This window comes from Batrachochytrium dendrobatidis (genome assembly GCF_000203795.2).
Source record: "Batrachochytrium dendrobatidis JAM81 unplaced genomic scaffold BATDEscaffold_10, whole genome shotgun sequence".
NCBI classification, from domain to species: domain Eukaryota; kingdom Fungi; phylum Chytridiomycota; class Chytridiomycetes; order Rhizophydiales; genus Batrachochytrium; species Batrachochytrium dendrobatidis.
Window position 1 is genome coordinate 88,322 of NW_006281108.1, and position 18,977 is coordinate 107,298.

The 18,977-nt window shown below is 39.4% G+C and overlaps 6 protein-coding genes across 6 annotated transcripts; 3 read left to right on the forward strand and 3 right to left on the reverse strand.

Moving 5' to 3' along the window:
• Nucleotides 1-322: 322 nt before the first annotated feature.
• On the reverse strand, nt 323-6,542 carry BATDEDRAFT_26435 (uncharacterized protein; the record flags this gene model as incomplete). The annotated part of the gene is made up of 7 exons (XM_006680604.1): nt 323-656; nt 747-3,929; nt 4,017-4,267; nt 4,415-4,557; nt 4,643-5,291; nt 5,365-5,746; nt 5,827-6,542. The coding sequence occupies 7 exons, from the start codon at nt 6,540-6,542 to the stop codon at nt 323-325; spliced, it is 5,658 nt and encodes a 1,885-aa protein (XP_006680667.1).
• A 1,098-nt stretch (nt 6,543-7,640) lies between these two features.
• BATDEDRAFT_90632 (uncharacterized protein) lies at nt 7,641-9,061 on the forward strand (the record flags this gene model as incomplete). The annotated part of the gene is made up of 4 exons (XM_006680770.1): nt 7,641-8,033; nt 8,173-8,355; nt 8,450-8,759; nt 8,847-9,061. 4 exons carry the CDS (start codon nt 7,641-7,643, stop codon nt 9,059-9,061), a joined length of 1,101 nt encoding a protein of 366 aa, XP_006680833.1.
• Nucleotides 9,062-9,741: 680 nt separating this feature from the next.
• BATDEDRAFT_13059 (uncharacterized protein) lies at nt 9,742-10,260 on the forward strand (the record flags this gene model as incomplete). The annotated part of the gene is made up of 2 exons (XM_006680563.1): nt 9,742-9,879; nt 10,072-10,260. 2 exons carry the CDS (start codon nt 9,742-9,744, stop codon nt 10,258-10,260), a joined length of 327 nt encoding a protein of 108 aa, XP_006680626.1.
• Nucleotides 10,261-10,828: 568 nt separating this feature from the next.
• Nucleotides 10,829-12,348, reverse strand: BATDEDRAFT_90356 (uncharacterized protein; the record flags this gene model as incomplete). The annotated part of the gene is made up of 3 exons (XM_006680846.1): nt 11,661-12,348; nt 11,518-11,598; nt 10,829-11,452 (listed from the first exon to the last, which is right to left on the reverse strand). Exons 1-3 carry the CDS (start codon nt 12,141-12,143, stop codon nt 10,829-10,831), a joined length of 1,188 nt encoding a protein of 395 aa, XP_006680909.1. The 5' UTR covers nt 12,144-12,348.
• Nucleotides 12,349-12,710: 362 nt separating this feature from the next.
• On the forward strand, nt 12,711-14,444 carry BATDEDRAFT_26439 (uncharacterized protein; the record flags this gene model as incomplete). The annotated part of the gene is made up of 5 exons (XM_006680605.1): nt 12,711-12,878; nt 13,055-13,094; nt 13,181-14,029; nt 14,106-14,183; nt 14,248-14,444. 5 exons carry the CDS (start codon nt 12,711-12,713, stop codon nt 14,442-14,444), a joined length of 1,332 nt encoding a protein of 443 aa, XP_006680668.1.
• A 156-nt stretch (nt 14,445-14,600) lies between these two features.
• On the reverse strand, nt 14,601-18,929 carry BATDEDRAFT_35617 (uncharacterized protein; the record flags this gene model as incomplete). The annotated part of the gene is made up of 3 exons (XM_006680709.1): nt 14,601-18,193; nt 18,278-18,544; nt 18,696-18,929. The coding sequence occupies 3 exons, from the start codon at nt 18,927-18,929 to the stop codon at nt 14,609-14,611; spliced, it is 4,086 nt and encodes a 1,361-aa protein (XP_006680772.1). The 3' UTR covers nt 14,601-14,608.
• Nucleotides 18,930-18,977: the final 48 nt, after the last annotated feature.

An 18,977-nucleotide genomic window follows, 5' to 3' on the forward strand; every position in this document is an offset into this window, starting at 1 on the left:
CGATAGATTAAAGAATGAAATGACTGGGAATATCCAATGAGTCTTGAATAGAACCTGGTCAAGAATGAAGCAGACTAGATTTGGATTGATGGCTACCAACTCGCAACCTGCAAACCGAATTCAAAATTCAATTGGAAACGTTGGGTAACCACGACAAATTCTAATCGCTATTCAAGTCGGAGTTTCTCTCCATTGGTCGCAACGGTTATAAAATTCAAAAATGTATTACGAAAAGAAATAGAGATTTATTTATATCTTAAAATTGTATTCAATTAACAAAACTCAATCAGTTTCTATTCCTTGGCAAACTCCAACTTCCATTTCATGGTACGGCCTCTCTCATCCATTGTAAAAACGACTTTGGGTCTGGATTTAGATTTACACTTTCATCAGAATCTCTAACATCGTGACTTTGAGCTCGTGGCGGTAAATCATCACGGTCATTATCAGCCTCTAAAGCAGCCTTTAGCATTTGTAAACCTCTTGTAGCTGCCCGAATCGATCCACCGCCAGTCTGTCTACTCACCGATATCTGGTCACGCACAATCACAAGTGCTTGGGCTTCTGTGATTTTACTCTTCATCCGCCATTCGGCTTTAAATAGTATACGAGATAATGGAAGAAGATGTCGGTGCACCAGTGTAAGTGCGTGTAACCTAGAAATAAACAATTATTTAAACTTTGATATACTTACAAAAAGTAGCACAACTAAAATATAAAGCAAATACACTTTCAGCGATACGTACCAGCTAGAAAGCCGATCCCGATGTTTAAGCTGATCGTCAGTAGGAATACTCACGTCAACACAAGCATCAATAAGTAGTGGTTGGTCAAGTCGAAAAACAAGCTTAAGTGCCGGATGTAACGCTTCCTTGACAATAAAGTCATCCATGTCATCATCGGTTCTGATTCTACGCTTATTGCTTTCGTTCTTGCTCATACCTTGACTGACAGGTAGTGTGGCCAAACTAAGCAGGCTTCCATACACTAGGCCATCGCCATATAGCTCCGAATAATTAATGGTTTGCTTTTGAATAGTATCAAATACAAGATGGCGAAGTGCAAGCTCCATGGCGGAAAATAATCGACTGCGTACAAGAGGGTTGGCAACCAGATCGGTGCTATAAACTACAATAGAGTTGGATATTGCAGGTACATGATTGTTTAACACATCAGCTTTTGAATCAGAATTAGACTGACGTGTTTTTGAAACATTGTGTGGCCAGAATGGTATAACTGGAGTAGGTATATGTGGACGAACAATTTGAGGAACTTCCAGCGGGTTTGTCAATGGGGAAACTGTAGATTGATCAATAGACGTAAAATCTAGATGTGATTGAGATTGGCCAGTCATTAGTGCATGTGAGGCTGAAAAACGAGATTCACTTCCATCAGCTAAATTTTCAGTTGGGTATTGTCCTTGACTAAATTCATCTGCATTAGCATATCCATATGTCGAGTTAAAATTATTCGGAATAGCATGTTGATGATTTTTAAGAATAGGACTTGTGTCACGCCCAAGAGTTGTAAACGCAGAAACTGTTGTGGTAAGTGCTGGATCATCAGAATCAATAATAATGCCATCACCCAAATGACGACCAGTTAGCACTTGCTTTTCTTTGTACATCGTGCCAATATTTTGATAGGGCAATGGCATGGCAGATGGTGCTAAAAATGAAGTTCCTGGGTTTTCTGTACAAGCATTGTTAATACGAGAGGGTGTGCCATTTGGAGAGTCGTATGGATCATTATCGCCAAAATTAAGATCTTCAACCACCATAGATCGATCAACAGCTGTATTTTTAATAGGTAAATGACACGTATCATGCTTAGATTCTTCAAAGTTGTGTTCTTTAAACGAATGCTGATCTAAACCACTCATTCTCATTGTATGGAATAAAGCAGCAGTAGGGTGAGTTTCTGGCATGACGTTGGGTATTCTGGGTTGCAATCCATCTTTTTTTTGATCTTGCAAACCTGGCGCGTCAGTATCGCAGACCTCGTCTTCAAAATTCGGCCGAGGAGAACTGATTGCTGTTGTGTTTTGCAAAAGCATGTTTGCTCCACGCGTATTGGATGAATATTCTTTTAAAAGTTTGTCACCTTTTGTCATGCTCACTAATGGTGTTGCTGGCACAACAGAATCAAATGAAAGCATGTCTTTTGGTGCATCAAACTTTATCTTGTCATCTTGCACTTCTGATACTTGATGTTCAGCAGCCGCCACGTTAGCCCACACAGCATCGGCAAACTTGTAGTTTGTATCAATCAAAGTGAGTTTATCGCGCTGTTCAAGCACAATATCATCCAAGATGATCGAAAATCGGTCGTTTGAAAGAATTTGATTTGATTTATCAGCCGAATTGAATTGCAATGAAGCAGTTTTAGTAGCATATTCTTGTAGTAGTGTAGAATTAATGTCTGGTTGAGTCTCCTTTCCAATATTATCAATAGTAGCAGCAAACATGGCTGCATAATCTGCTGATATATCTCTATTCGTCTCTAGATGTGGAGATTGAGACCAATCCAACAAATTTGTGGAGTGGTTGTGAGAGTTGTTTACAGATTCAAACACAGTAGGGTTTGGTAAAGTCTGAGTAGATTGGCTTGCCACATCACAAGTGGGCTTTTTAGCATCATTGGTTTGTTCAATAATCGGATTTGGAAGAGGTCCAACATACAGAGCCTGGCTCTTTTGATTCTCTCTAGAACCAATACTCGCCTTTTCGAATTGACGTTGCAAATCTGCATAAATCGATTGAATGATTTCGGTATCGGCTGGATCATCCACTGAGTTGAAAAAATTTAAAGTGGGTTTAGATTGATCTTGACTTGATTTAAAGGTTTTTGGGGCGGGATGGCTTTGTGCTGCTAAAGTGGATAGCAACGGTGGGGTAAAATTAGGCATTGGATTATGACCGTCTTCAAGTGCCGTGCTAGGCAATGAATGTTTCATTGATTGAACATGCGTAGACTCGGATGTAGCATGCTCGTTTTTAGGCTGATGTCGCGTATCAGCATCAGTATCCTCTGACATATCTACGGGAACAGGCGGGTTGGGTACTGATGTATTTTCTTGGCTAAATCCTTTTTTAATAACGGTATCGAGGTTTGAAGGCTGAAAAGCATTCAATGGACTTTGAATATTGTAAAAAGGAAGCAAGTGATATCGTCTTCCATGCGTCACCACAGTCTGGCATAATTTTACAAAATTTGGATCTTGATCAATATCGTCAAAAGGAAATGGATTCATCGCAGTCATGGTATCTCTTCCGTGGGGATTTAAATTAAAACAAACTAATCCGTCATTTCCGGAAATGCCAAGAACAATTTTGTATAAGCCATGTAAAAAGGGAAGATCGGCTGCATTTGGATCCTGCCATGCAAGCGATACTTTGGACGACGGTATCAATATTGACTCATCTTTAACTCTATCAGTCTTGGCATTCACCAATCTAGCGCATAGCTCGACACATTCTGTGCGTACAAGGATACTTGGATCGTGTCGTAACCGTAATAACAGTGGGGTAAATGCATCTAAAACAATAGCATCGCAGAATGGCGGTGTGGGTCGTTTTTTCAACGATATGTTTTCAGTCAACATCCAAGAACCTTCTAATACACCAGAAACAACACACATGATCCCACTACGACGAAATTGGTCTTCATCCACCCCACTGATATTGCTTCCAGCGTTGATGCGTTGATTAGAATACTGAGTCGATTTAGTAGCTTGGTCTTGCAATTTCACGAGACGATTAAATAAATCCAATGCAAACCGCGCAATCGATCTTTGATTAGCACACGCAGGTGTTTTTAAAAGTCTATCGCAAAAAACAGGACATTGAAACATAATGTGTCTAGTAATATAGTACGCCCACAACCCAATAGTTTCCATTTCCCGTGGTGACATGGCCAAAGATTTTTGCCTAAAGCATCACCAGTTTAGCAATCGCACTCAAAACGTTAATACAGCATCACAAATACAGTCATGCGGTAGATAATATAGACATTACCCAAAAAACATTTTGTCCAAGTAGGTTAAAAAAAATGAGTATGGCGATGCAATACGAGGTCGACTAGCTGTGCCACTTGATTCCATTTTATTTGAAGTCATTCCGCAGTTTCCGTATAGTTCATGATAACAAAAAGTATGCCGTGGATCAGATGAGCGTGAATTGAGTCCCACAATAACCATGACTTGTGCAATATGCATTCGAATCTGATAAGATGGGTCGTCAAACAATGAAATCAAACAATTGGAGATCTGTATTAAACATAATTTGGCATTAGCCATCAATTCTAAATTCTAGTTTAAAACGCAAAGGTATTATTGCTAATCAAATACACTTGCCGCGCTATCTATCGGAAGAATAAAACCCAAAACTCGAGCAGCAAATATACGTATACTGACAAGTGTACTCGGACAAATAAGTTTGGAAGAAATTGTGCTAATCTCTATTTGTGCTGTATCACTAGTAGTTTCATTCAGCGAGCGATGACAAGCAAGTGTCACTAGCCACTTTAAAACGCTTTCGCGTAGCCATGGATTCGATGCTAGTGCAATAAAAGATGGATCATGATTAGTGTTGGTATACAGCATAAATAGCTTGAAAAAGGCGCTTTACAACATTAAACTCACCACTTGATGTTTGATGATGATTCTGAAATGCAATCATTTCAGATATAGAGCCTTCTTGCCCAAGAAAGCGTAATAAAAGTTGCTCACATACTCGCCAATTAGACTCTAGTCCAACCAGCTGCATGACAAAGGGTAATAAAAACACCTGCACAACGCGATAGGATGAACAGTTCAACGCCCATGCTGCCAATAATTCAGCAGATGAAGATTGCAATACAAGAAAATTTACACTTGATACTGGAGTTGAAGATGACATATTAATTGTGCTTGATGTTGAAATCCCCGCAAAGCTCTTTGCACTGTATTCATTAGTGCTGTTTGCGCCAGTGTAAATGGCATCAGCAATAATTTCAATATATTCACAAATTTCCAACAGAATATTTGTATCAGTCATGAGTACTGGTGGATAGGCACTTGAATCGGACCTTTCTTTGATATATTTACGAATACTAGCAACAGCTGTTTTTAAAACACTGCTGGCATGATTACGTAATGTGGGATGCCAGATAGCCAGTCTACAAATATGCGTTATTGTGTGCTTCAGAATCAGCAGCGGATGAAGTAAAATTTTGACTGTTTTTGGAGGCAGTCGTGTATGAAAAGAACTAGGTATAAAGTGCATACAGTCACCATACACTGACAGCACAATCTATATTTTAATACCAATTTAGTTAAATATATCAACTGAATGCATTCAACAGGCTCAAGTATCCTATATTTACTTTGAGTTGATCTACGTTGTTCAAAGTATGATCAGTACTACTCAGATACTTTAAAACTCGCCGTATAAAAGACTCGGCAATGTTCAGAGCAGTACGATCTTTGTTTTGATCGTACAACCCAACAGCGTTTCGCAGTACAATCATAAAATCTCCAAGTTGCTCACGAGCTTTTGATGCCATGTGCACAGACCAGTTTTGACAGACTGAAAGTGTTGAAGATACAGAACTTTTACCAAATACATGTGATTTGGTGTGTGGGCAGATGATGGACATGAATCCTTGACATACAACATCGGTCACAGTCGACATGGACCATGCTGAACTGGTGTCCGCGTTGACATTACGTAAAATTGGAGTCATGAACACTGCCAACAGTTTGTTTCTGTAATTATGGTAAAACATATTAATACTGAATCAAATATTTTCTAGATATACATTGCAGATGGATCACAAAAAGCCAACCTATCCATACGACGACTTAAAAGAACAAACAGTGCAACGAGCAGAATCCGTATTTTTCCAGCGTGTATTTTATCTTGACTCAGTTTTTGTTGCAATAGGGGATCTATAGGCAAGATAGATTTTAATGCATCTCGATGCCATGCAGCTTCAAGACATATTGCATAATTGAGTGCAGATATACATGCTTGTGCAGCCTGGACACTCCGAGATGCACTTTTGCTAGTAAAAGGATCAAACAGCGTATCCATTACCCGAGTCGAGTCCGATAATTTGTGATGATTGTCTGATTGCAAATCATTTTCGGACTGCATAGCATTAGAGCGATCCGATGATGGGAATTGCTCAACAATAATCGGAAGCAACTCATGAAGCAAGCTTCGATTCACAGTATGTATAGTGACAAGAGCAGCAGACGAAGATGCAGTTGATGGATTGGAAAATAGTCCGGATCTAGTTGGAGAGCTAACATCTGCAAACCCATTCAGACTCTTATCCAAGTGCATCAGACTATCACACAATGACACAACTAAATGAGAATGGCATGGATGCCAAAGTGAAGTAATAGGCTGAATCCTATCTATACCAGCAGTTGTTGAAAAACGAGAGTCTGGTGTTGCTGGTTCTGATGATTTACTATATGTATTATGATGGATATGCTCTGAACCAAGGGATGGATCTACAAATCGAATATTTCTTATTGTTTTGCTGGTTACCATCCAATTATGATTACAGTTGAAGACAGTGAATGAAAAGATGAAAATATTCTATTTCAACTCAATTTCGTCATGTTTTGGAAACATTTCAATATCATCAAACAGATTGCTGTTGTAGCATCCCAAACGTGGATTCTCTGCAAAACTGCACGATTGTCTTTAGGTTAATCCAGACCAAGTGGAATGTTGAACCTCTCGCGTCAGACCAAGTATCTCGTCAAAACATGATACACGCTAATGGTTGTCGATAATCTCCGTCTTCATTCATATTGTCACCAACTGTGAATGGTAGAATAAACCATGTGCTCAAAAGTCTGAATAGAATTGACACTTGTTGGATTGAATTTGTGTGCATTCAAAATACGAATAGTATAAAAGCAGATTTGAATGGATAATTAAAGCAATAGTATATTTACAACTATATTCACGTAAAATGAAATACTAAACTAGAATACATGATAAACGGTCATGTTTGACTAATACCAATCTTACTGGACAACATTGTTTTATAAACTCTTTTAGTTCACTCGTCTCCATGCTCATTCTTGTACAAGAATACAGAACGAATATTCACATTCCTGTTTCAATACATTTCACGTCCTTGACATATTTTCAATCTCCAACTTTACTTTTCTCAGCAAACATTTGAAGTGGACATTGCGCGACCGGCATGTATAGTTGCATTCCCGAGATTATTCTCTTGAATTAGAGCGTATCTGACATTAGAATACAAGAGTTTCAATAAAAGAAATATTGAATAACAAAGAGTGTTTATTCCAGAGCAATCATTACAAGATGAATACAAAAGTGTTGTTTTACATGAATACGACAGCAAGAATGCAAGTTCATATCAGTAGTTTGCCTTGGTATATTCCAAATCATTCAAGGTTAATATTGATTATTTGAACATATCAAACCCCAATGTTTTGATATTAATTTTAAATCTACTGTTTGCGCGTGTTGAGCCCATTCACGTAATATCATAACGAGCAGCAAGATCTGTTCGTCCTTCAAGATCTTATCACGTGTCTTGTTGGGAAACAACCGCTATCTACAGTTTAGTTAAAACTTGTCCAAATACGTTGCATTCACCTCGACAAAATGTTACTTCCTTCATATCGACGAATTGTTTCTAGATATGACCAAAAAACCTTGAGTAATTTCTTTAATTGCCTGACCGGCTTTGGAAACCCAAAGCATAATGCCAGCAATTATCAAACCACTCAAATTCATCGAATTCCACGTCGATTTATTGGTGTTTTTGTTGTTCTGGCTCTCCTAATGACAATGTACTTGGCCATGTACATAAACATAATGGTCTCGCTCCAACCTTTAATCAACAATTCAAACTGGTTGGCGCAGAATACTCAGCTCAAAGACAATAGCCATTCTTGCGCTTGGAAAACGCCATCTGTGGCCAATACTGCACACTTGAAGTTTGCTCGTATCCCTCATGTACTTCACCAGTCGTGGAAAAACAACACACTGCCTCTGGTATTGTTTGAATTGTTTGAAACTCTGTAATGCATGTTTTTTTCATTTTATTGATAACATGTTAATTTTGGGAATGTGTTTTGTTATCGTGTTTCTTTGCAACCGCAACATGCTTTGTCAACAAAATCCATCCAATTAGAAATTCTCAAAATGGCAAAAAAGCTGGCTGGATCTACATCAAGACTGGGAGTATAAACTATGGACTGACAATGACAACATGGAGTTGTGTCGAGATCACTTCCCTTGGATGTTTGAGCGGTTTCAAGAGTTTCTTACAAACATTAATCGCGCTGACACGGCTCGATACATGTATATGCACTTGGTACGCTCATTCTATTGTTTTGTCCAAATGTATTTTTAATGCCGACGTAAACTAAACACTTGCTATTCTCACCACTTTACTCGTGCAATATTAGTATGGTGGATTTTATGCTGACTTGGATGTAGAGTGTCTTCAGTCTCATGCACCAATTGCATCTATTGGTGGTGTAGTTGTTCCTTTGATGTCGCGCGACTACACCTATGAGCACAATATTCCTAATCCATGGTTGGGATCAGCACCCGGCCATCCGTTTTGGATCTATCTTTTAGAAAAAATTAAAAACGCTACATTGAGCTCACAAGTCGAGGTATCAACTGGCCCTGTAGTTCTCTATAAAGCGCTAAAGGAGTTTGAGCAGGAAAAAATGAATGAAAACATATTGCCCATCACATACATTGCTCCAGGTACCTGCATCTATCGCCTATTGATCGCACTCAATAATTTGAAAATTGTAATGTTACTAACTTTACACTATTGATTGAAAACATTAGAAATGATTCTGCCATACGACTGGCATAATAATAAAGGACTGGGTCACTTGTGTTCTGCACAGTCGGGAGGATTTGATCCTGAAGAATGCAAAAAGCGAATTGACCCAGACAAAAATGCATACGCTATTACGTACTGGTCGCATACCTGGGAAGGAAAGGAAGATCAGGTTTCACAGCCATTTAAAAACACTAAAGCGGATCATGTGGATGCATAAAGCATGCCCGCAGTTGTTTAAATACAAATCAAATATATATTTCCAAGTAATTGGACAGTAATGAAGTTGGCCATTTATATGATTAAATACAATATTGATCATGCAACACAAAATTAAACTATAATTAAACCTCCCTTTACGCTTTCGGCATGACCGCATAGTGTACGATCGCCGGATTGAAACCAAACATTGAGTTCGATTGCTTTCAAACTCATGTGCTTGGGCTCTAGTTTAAAACAACAATGGCTACACATCACAGGAATGCAACTATTGCTCCCATGTCAATCACTAACGTCTGCTCTTAATGTCAAGGATATGAGATTTACTGAAACTGGTATAAACACTCGTTTAGCTTTTATACAAAATGAGTAAAAAGTCCAAAAACAATGCTGTCTAGTAAATTTAACGGCACCATCATTTCAGGAGATTGACTGTTTATCAACACCCTTATTCAATGTTTCATTTAACGTGAATACGGCAGTGAAAAATCGTACCTTGGATTTTCTCTAGTAACTTCTTATTCGACGCAGAAATGGCATATCAGCAACAATATCCTTCTCAGCCAGGCATGCAGATGGTAAGACTGAATTTTTCCATTGCAGTACACTCATTGTATGAATTGTTAACCCGAAATGGTTTATCTGGCATGAATGTTATCTAAGCAGTATGGTGCTCCTCAAATGAAAAAAGAAAGCTTCACTCATGGCTTATTTGACTGCTTTGGTGACTTTGGTACTTGCATTTTGTCTTGCTGCTGCCCTTGTGTTACCTATGGCCAGAATCTACAGCGTGCAGAAGGCAAGGACGGATGCTGCATGGTAAGCAACTACACAATCTACTTGAACAGCAAATGATGTTTGCTATACCTTGATGCCTGACTGGTCTTTGAAATAAGCACTAGAATGTTTTCACTCGATGACGCCTCATCGCTATACTTTACTCATCATTTGTCATGCATACCATGTTGCAGTATCTAACTGATTTTTATTCTTGCTATGCTGCTTAATAAGGATGCAACCTTTTATCTTTTCACCATGTTCTGTGGTCTTCATTCTTGCTGTGGATGCTATGGGCGTGGCCGTGTCCGCCATGCAACCAACATAACAGAAGGCTCTGTTGGCGACTGCTGTGCACATTTGTTTTGTGCTCCATGTGCTCTCACACAAGAGAAGCGGGAATTGGATTCATGTGGCAGATAGGCTCTTATTCTATGGCTCAATTGGCAATGAGCTGAAGTAAAATTTGGCCTAATTTGGAAACTATAACCGCCGTATTCAAGCAAAATGGACTCGTTTGTATTCAACTTGAAATGACTTTTGCTTTGGAATAAAGTGGTTGAATGTCTGTTATGCTTTTCTACTACAGGTTGATAGTTTCAACTTTAAATACAATATTCATCATACAACACAAAATTAAACTATAATTAAACCTCCCTTTTACGCTTTCGGCATGACCGCATAGTGTACGATCGCCGGATTGAAACCAAACATTGGGTTCGATTGCTTTCAAACTCGTGCGCTTGGGCTCTAGTTTAAAACAACAATGGCTACACATCACAGGAATGCAACTATTGCTCCCATGTCAATCATTAGGAGAAACTCCAGCCAACTAGAGTTTAAAAGACATGGATGGTTTCATGATACTGCTTATTATCATTTTGTCTTGCATTCCATTCTGCGTGAATACAACTAGAGCAAATACAAAGCATGATGGTTTATTTACATTCAAATTGCCATAAAACACAAGATGTGTATCAAATAGACCAGCTTATCCATGAGAGCTTAAATAATTGGATAGAGAAGTATCTGACATCATGTTTGCACTTGCACTTGATATATCGGCATATGATATAGAAGGATGGCAAATATCAGGTTCCAAGTTATCACAACTTTCTGCAAAATGTGACGATCTAGCTAGGATATGATTATTATCATTTGTAGCGCAAATGCCTTTTTGTAAAGGTGTTTTTATCCGATTTAATTGTGGTGTAAGCTGCTGATTAACAATAATACTTGGTGGTTGGTTACATCCTGCATCCGATTTGGCCAGAGTAAAGTCCCGTTTTGTATCGATATGAACCGCTGTTTCATTTTCCCTAGACATTCCACCTTGTGATGGTTTGATCCTTTTTTGGTCCAAAAAGCTATTGTTGGTTACTATAGATGACATATCGCGACTTGGAGTGATGGAGACCGAGTGCATAGTATATGAATTGTCATAGAGACTCAACGATGTATCATGCATAGGTGCCAAAGTCGTATATGTTGACTGAACACCATTGTATTCCTGTAACGGGAGAATGATATCACGATGCATCGTATCCGATTCAGGCGTTTGAAGTGACTCGTTCGACTGCGAATAAGCCAACTCACTGGTTAAATGATGAATAGACTATTGAAAATGTATTTCAGTTAAAGAATTATACATAAAACACATGATTAGGTAGGGTAGATTACTTGGCAATCTTGAACTTGTGATGACACATTCGGTAAAGTAGTCTTTTTTCTTGATCGACTTTCTAGACTATTTGATTTGAGCTGTAAAGTAAACAGAATTAGCAATAATAAGCTTTTACACATTTAAAAAATACGAGACATACATTTTTAAATGGCCAGGCATTTCCCCATGCCATGGAGAAACAAGGAGTACTGCCATTAGGGTTGCGCAAACCAGCACAATCTACTGATGGATGTAATCGTTTCATATACCATCTCCGAATCACAAGATATACCATCACAACCACAGCAATACCACAGGTCAAAACAGATGCATAAATAGCCAATAGCAGCGGGTTGCCGTGTAGAATGGTAGATGGACTGGCTACATTGGTCAAGGGACGGTTTGTGGAAACAGCAGTTGTATGTTCTATATAAGTAGAAGTCGGCGGATGATAAGATTCAGATGACTTGACGGTCTGAGATGAGAGAGTTGGACGATACGATACTGAAATGGATGATTCTGTAACATTGGACAGTTTGCTGGTTAACACAATACTCGTATTTGAACGGGTTAAACCAATCCTGACAGTGTTAGATACAACAGTAGTCGAGTCTTGAGTAATTAAAGTTGAATTGGTTCTCATTTCGACTGTCCGAATTGACGATACAAGACTGACAGTAGTATTTCTGCTAAATATGGGTTTTATAAGCGAGCCCAAGACATGAATTCAATTACAGTTTATATGGTTTGGAATGTCAGATTCGAGCTATCAGGGAATTTATCAGATTTAAAGCAGGATGGTTTCAAGGGAAAGAACAAGTTTGTTATACTTGGAATCTCAATCAGATAAATGAAAGACTATAACGATATACCGACTATAGAATAAGTCGAGACGACATTAAGAATTAGAACGCCGCAAGGAAACTCCGCCTAGATCCAAGCTATTGCTAAAGCATGAATGCATCTGAAAGACTTGAATTGGCTTTCAAGATCGACTATGGAATGGATTTAGCTTTCCCGTTGAATCGTCTGTCATTAACAATATCCAACTGTTAAGCAACAGACGACTTGATAAATTCAATTCGTCAAACTGTCAAGTCACAATCCATCAACTGTTAGCCCAGCTAGCATCACATTGGGGTTTGCTTGACTCTATTCTCCTGTTGCTACAAGTATTCCAACCTACTCTTATCAATACTCTGCTCAAAGTATGCCTGTGAGCTCCAGCATTGCAGAAAAGCATCATTACACTCCAGCCTATTCAACTACGTCAAATCAGCTCTCATCCAGTTTATTGCTACTGCTCATAGTCCTTGTTGCATCCTCTGTTCCAGTATCTGCTTCTGTATCGCTACCACTCACAAATACTTCATATCCTGTAAGTGTTTCAGTTACTGCTTTTGCTCATATAGTGCTTTAGTGGATTTGCCATATTTCTGGCGTGAATGAAAACATCCATCAATCTGGCATATTGCCATCAAGCAATTGCACTTGTGTTGTCCATCTGTCCATACTAATCTTTATTTTTAACTATGTTGTGTTCAATCATAATAGGACAGGGGTGCAGCCTTTGGATCTTTGATTGGTCCAACAGGTAACTGGATATCAATTGCTGTCAGCTCAATCTGCACCTTTAAACTAGTTTTCAATTACTCACGCAAATCTGTATTTCAATCCTAGGTTTGGTTGGTATACTGATTCCAGTAAATGCTATAGACTCTAAACATTCAAGATCTGGCTGTAAACCTATTTCTTTTGAGTCTGTCCCGCCACTTACTCAAGCACAACTGTCATTCAATCTACATTCATCAGCCCACTGGATTGCTTTGGTTGAACGTGGCGAATGTAGCTTCGCCGACAAGGTTCGGGCAATGCAACAATCTGGCGCATCCGCCGTTATTATTGGCGACAACTCCTTTTTTGGCGATCTGATTACAATGTACTCTCAAGGAAACGTTAGCGACATTGTTGTTCCCAGTGTGTTTATTTCAAAACCTTCATATCTAGCTATTTTGGAGTTGATTGGTACTACAGATAGTAAAGATCCAAATGATGATAAAGATGCGCACGTTTTTAAAGAAAACAATGCCGATCTGAATGCTCAACAACCTGTCTTGCTCAATACACTAGGCGATGCACCTGATATAAAAGACTCGTCACTGTTATTATCAGATCTTTCTACAAATCCAAAAAAATCCAACTTGGCTCATTTTCTTACTCGTACGAGTAGTCAGTACAATGGTTTTGACTCTATACCCATCCAAAATGTGTGCACTTATTTCCAATTTCCTTGCGTATCAGCTTTTTTACTTCCAGACGAAGTCAGCATTTCTATCATGGATATAATCATCGTCACCATCATGTCTGCACTATGCCCTATTGTCATCATGTTTTTCATTTATTCAATATGGCTGCTTTTACAATTTAATATGCGACAAAAATCAACCATCTCCGTTTTAGACTTGTCGCGACTGCCCATCAAAGTATATTTCAATTCGAAGCGGCATGAAAATGACCCAACTACATGTGGTAGGCATTCAGTCAAATTATTTGGACAAGGACAATCGAGTAGGATGAATAACCGTTTTTTTGATTGGATGTTTAGCTATTTGCTTGGAAGATTTTGTTGATGAAGACACACTACGCACACTAGTGACATGTCGGCATGAGTTTCATGCAAGTTGTAAGTTGTCATGTTTGATATTTCATTCAAGTGGTATGTATACTCAATGCATCATTGACTCTAGGTATTGATCCATGGCTAAGATATTACAGTAAGCTATGCCCCACATGCAAACAAGAGATCTTACTCAATGAGAATACACCACTTTTAGCACGTACACAACAGCCAGGTTTACTTGCAAATTTAAGAAATGGAGCCAGTACATTGGCAGAAACGACTAGTTCTTTGGCGTATATTTCGGATAGCTTTGATTATGCATAGTGACGTTGATGATACGACTGCTTTGACTGTTGTTTATATATCATGTATTTTGCAAACCATTTTTATTATGTGGTAGACCACATTTCACTCTGAACAATAAAGACCAGTATTTTATCCGTTAAAATAAATCATTTCAAAATATTTGAAACTTTGTTTAAAAAGGTTTATTGGTTAAGAACATTTTTGACAATACATTCAAGAAGTAAGCAGAGTAGAGATATATTTAATCGCTGGACTTGGATCATATTAAATATTCTAGCAAGCCCAACAGACGCATTTTGCTTTCCAACGACTCTAGCAAGAGTATCCAATTTAGCTTTGATGGGCGATGGAGAAATAGGATCTTCTTCACCACCAACCATCAATACCGACTTGGCTGAAATACGCGTATCTCTCTTGTCGTCGTCATTTCTAACTTGTGGAGAAACTCCTTCTTCATGGGTTATATTTGATCCCCAAACTCTTCCATCGGGCCATAAAGCTCCACTTATGCCATCAAGACACTTGATTGCGCTTTCTTCAGACATTGCTCCTTCCACTTTTCTCTGCATCCAAGATGAAATGGTGGACCCATACGTTTGGTACAACACCACACGGACAACATGAAGCGACTGCTGTCGAATCCATTGCGTTGGAGAAGTAAGTTGAAACACCTCTTCAATAGCACTAATAGTGCACTCGAGAATGACATTAAGATCACTTTGAGAGAGATGCTGTTTTTCAGGAAGCGTTTCATGGGATTTTAAATGCTGGGTGTTGGGTTGATCAGATTCTTCCAATAAAGTCCATTCAGCATTTACAGGCTGCGCGACGTTTAATGTTGGAGTTTCAGGTTGAGAATCAGATTGAGAATCAGATTGCGCAATCGTTGGATGGACTACACTAGCAACAGAAGACTTGGAGTCTGTAAAGGATCTGGTATCATTACTTAACGATTGTGAAATGGTGCTTAAAGTCCCCAAACTACTATTACCATCTCCCACAGTAGCAACTTTTTTTAATGCAGATCCTGCACTCTTGAATGCTCTGAGCATCATATTCCCCAGTTCACCGTTTGAGCCAACATGTCGAAGCGATGCCGAAGTAGGTGTTGCATCCCCAGAACTATGAACAGATGCTGGCTTACTGAGAAATGTGATCACTTGAGTAGATAGTCTTAAAACCGTATCTTGAACCATCTGTTTCAAATACATCTCCAACTCGCTTGCAAGATGCTTACGTGCATTGATCCGTAGAGTGTGTCGCTCTATTGCATCGGCAGCATGGCTCGCTGTGGAAAAAGCTCCACCAGTGAAAATAGACGCTGCAGTAGATGTCATGGAGATATCGTTTGAAATATCAACCAAACCTTCAAGTGGAGGCCGAGCTGGAAACGTAATCGCATTTGCTTTGCTAAAATGAACACATAACAAACGATGAAGACGTTCAAATTCTTCATAGGTCTTGACTAGTGTCCATGTATCATCTTCACGAGATTTGATGGTCACAATAAATTCAAACGCAACAAACGGTGTCGAGGATGTAGAATGACCACCACCAAGATTAGTGGATAAAGTTGATGCACCTAGGGTTTGAGCTGCTATTACTCCAGTGGCATTAATAATGGATCCAAGACGAAGGAGACTATCGGATCGTCCAGGTCGCTGCGTAAGTGTAGTAGCAGCTTCATCTACCGCATCAACAATGCCAATAGAAACGCCATCCAAATCAACAAATACAAAAGAGTCAAGACTGTCAATGGGCTTAGAGCTGGCGTTACTCGTATGCTTACCCTCTAAGCTTTCGTGGTGAAATTCTTCGTCTGATAGCATTTCCATCAAAGAATCAAGATCAGTTTGCAAAGCAAATTTCGACTCCAAAAGTGTCTGAAGCGTGTCTGGATCTGCAGTACTTATGCTCTCGCCAATGACAGAAATACGATCTCGTGTAGCTTGAATTGCCGTCTTGATGTTGTCTCTGCGAAAATGTTTATGGCCAACATCCAAATCAAGCGAGACAGGTAAGCTCGTGTCACTATTGTTTAAATCTTTGCTGGTCGTAACACTAGAAAAATCAGAGTCGTCTACAGCTTTGATAAATAAAGGATCTTCAATAGGTTTACATTCACTCGTGGGTTGTACTGGTTCTACGGGTTTTAATCCATCATTCTGCACAAACTTGATAAACGTTTCAGTTTGTTTGAAAGTCTCGAGCATAAATGAATCCAAATAGGCTTCGATCCGTTCCTGTAGACATTTGAATAATTCTGGATGAATTTGAACATCAATCTCTTTGCGCACCTTATTCAGCGTTTCCAAATTTTCATTCATGTCGCCAAATGATAAGGGTAATACGTCTCGTGTGATGGCACTTCTAATATCGGTTACAATTTGTAAAGCCAAATCGTGCAATTCAGTAATGGAGGTATACTTGCTGTCTACAGAATTCGACATCACGCCTCTTGCTGCACGCTCAAACTCTTCCATTTCATGATAGATTCGAATGTGTCCTGCATGTCCACCTTGAATAAGAAATTCTGTATACATTTCCAAAGCACCATAAGCGGATCCATTTATATTGAGAATGTCCCATGAAGTGACAGCAATGCCACCAATATTGGAAATGGATGGAGCAAAAGTAAAACTGTTTGCATCATTCATGTGTGCAAATACAGTATCAGCGCGATCAGAATGATCAGTACATCCCGCTTCGTCTTCATCATCAGTTGATTCCAGATCGTCCAACATATCCGTGTTGATGTAAACAGCTTCTATCAACATTTCGGCATCGGTAGAAACAGCCAGACGAGATCGAGTGGTGTCGATAGGTATCCAGGCTCGTTTGATTCGATTGGGCTCCAAATCATTCAGTTCAATTCGTACTGTACCAATCAACTCTCCTGTAAATATGTTTTTTGTGCTGATGATATCCACCACAATACAGCGAATACTAGCATCCATTACATCGTCACCCGTTTCTTCAGGAACACCAAACCAACATGAAAAGTCCCATACTGGATTAGTCTCGGCCGGAACTTTGGAAGATTTGAAAGACTGGGTGCCAACAGCTGCTGTGCAATATACCTGGTGGGTACTTATAACTGGCAGCTGACGCGATTCCAACACTTTAACGTGGATCTGAGTTTTGGTGGTAAGTGCTGATGATGTGGAGCTCAAACTCAATCGCTTGAGTGAGTTTATAGATCGTATGGTCATATATTTTAGGCGCTTTGGTAAGGATATGGAATTTCCTGAAGACATTGAAAAGGAGATTGACAATGGGCGTGTGGTATCTAAAACATGTCGTGGCTGTATCGATGAAGGTCCCAAAGACGTTGTTTCTGATATACCTGTTTCTGAAAAAGAATCTTCGATACTTGCTGCACGCTTTATTTCGCCTGTTGTGATGGATGCTGTATCAGCACCTGTATCAACAAAATCCGTTTCATTGGCTGTGGGTGCTGGCATATCGTTAGAAGGTTTTGGCTTTAATGCATTCAGCAACGTCATGTTCAGCCAATCTGGATCGGAAAATTTGTTTACAACAGATAATAGTACTGTAGTAGCGAGTATTTCTCTCACAATGCCAAACACGACCGAGCTGGAACGATCTGCACGAGGAAGAATATGGATCGATATTCGCATCGAAAGATCTCTTAGATGCTCATTGACTTGCTCTGGTGTTGAGCATCTACAAAACACAGACTTGGGATGCTGTTGAATGTATTCATCAAGTGAAAGCTGTGTGGATTCAAAATGCTTATACTCTCTCTGATATAAATCAACAAAGCGTATTAATAACAGTTTCCAAGTCACCAATGGCAACCCATGGGATTAAATCAGCAAATTGCTTACCAAGTGCGTTAGAACAACACCAATCACAGCCAGGACCAAATTGACAGGATTCATTTTACTAGCAGACAATCCCAGAGTAACAAACGCTTCTCTCAATGAAACATGTATGGCTTCAGGAAACTCTTGACTGTTGGAGTGGTTGAGCTTCACGTACCATCCATTGATAAAATCACGCACTATATATGAAATGAGTTTGTCGATTGAAGCCATGACCTGTAAAGACACTGCTGTTGGAGAAACTGCGCGACTCTGGGCAGCCGATTGCTCCTAAAATGCATCAAAACAAACCCGAATGAGTCAGCCCATCATCTATACCACCACACTATAAGAGCAGCATGGAGGATGTTTTAGATCTACACCACATTGCAATAGCCACATGAGGCGTAGGTTAAAATTGAATCAACTGCCATTCACATACTTGGTGAAAAAGTTGAACGAGCTCATCGTCTTTTGATGGTTGCATTTTTATAATAGATATAACTCGGCTTGCACCAGATTCAGCCGGGAGTTGCATTACATCCCAGATTCTTCCCAGTCCAAATGCAGTTAGTAAAAGTACGAGGATTAAGCTTGTTCGAGGTGCAATGGCTATACATGTGAGCACAACAACAGGCGATGCCGCAAGATACAGTGGAGGAGTTGTTTTAATCATGTCTTGGACTGGTTCCGGAAGCATTGGACTGTATTTATCCATCATGGA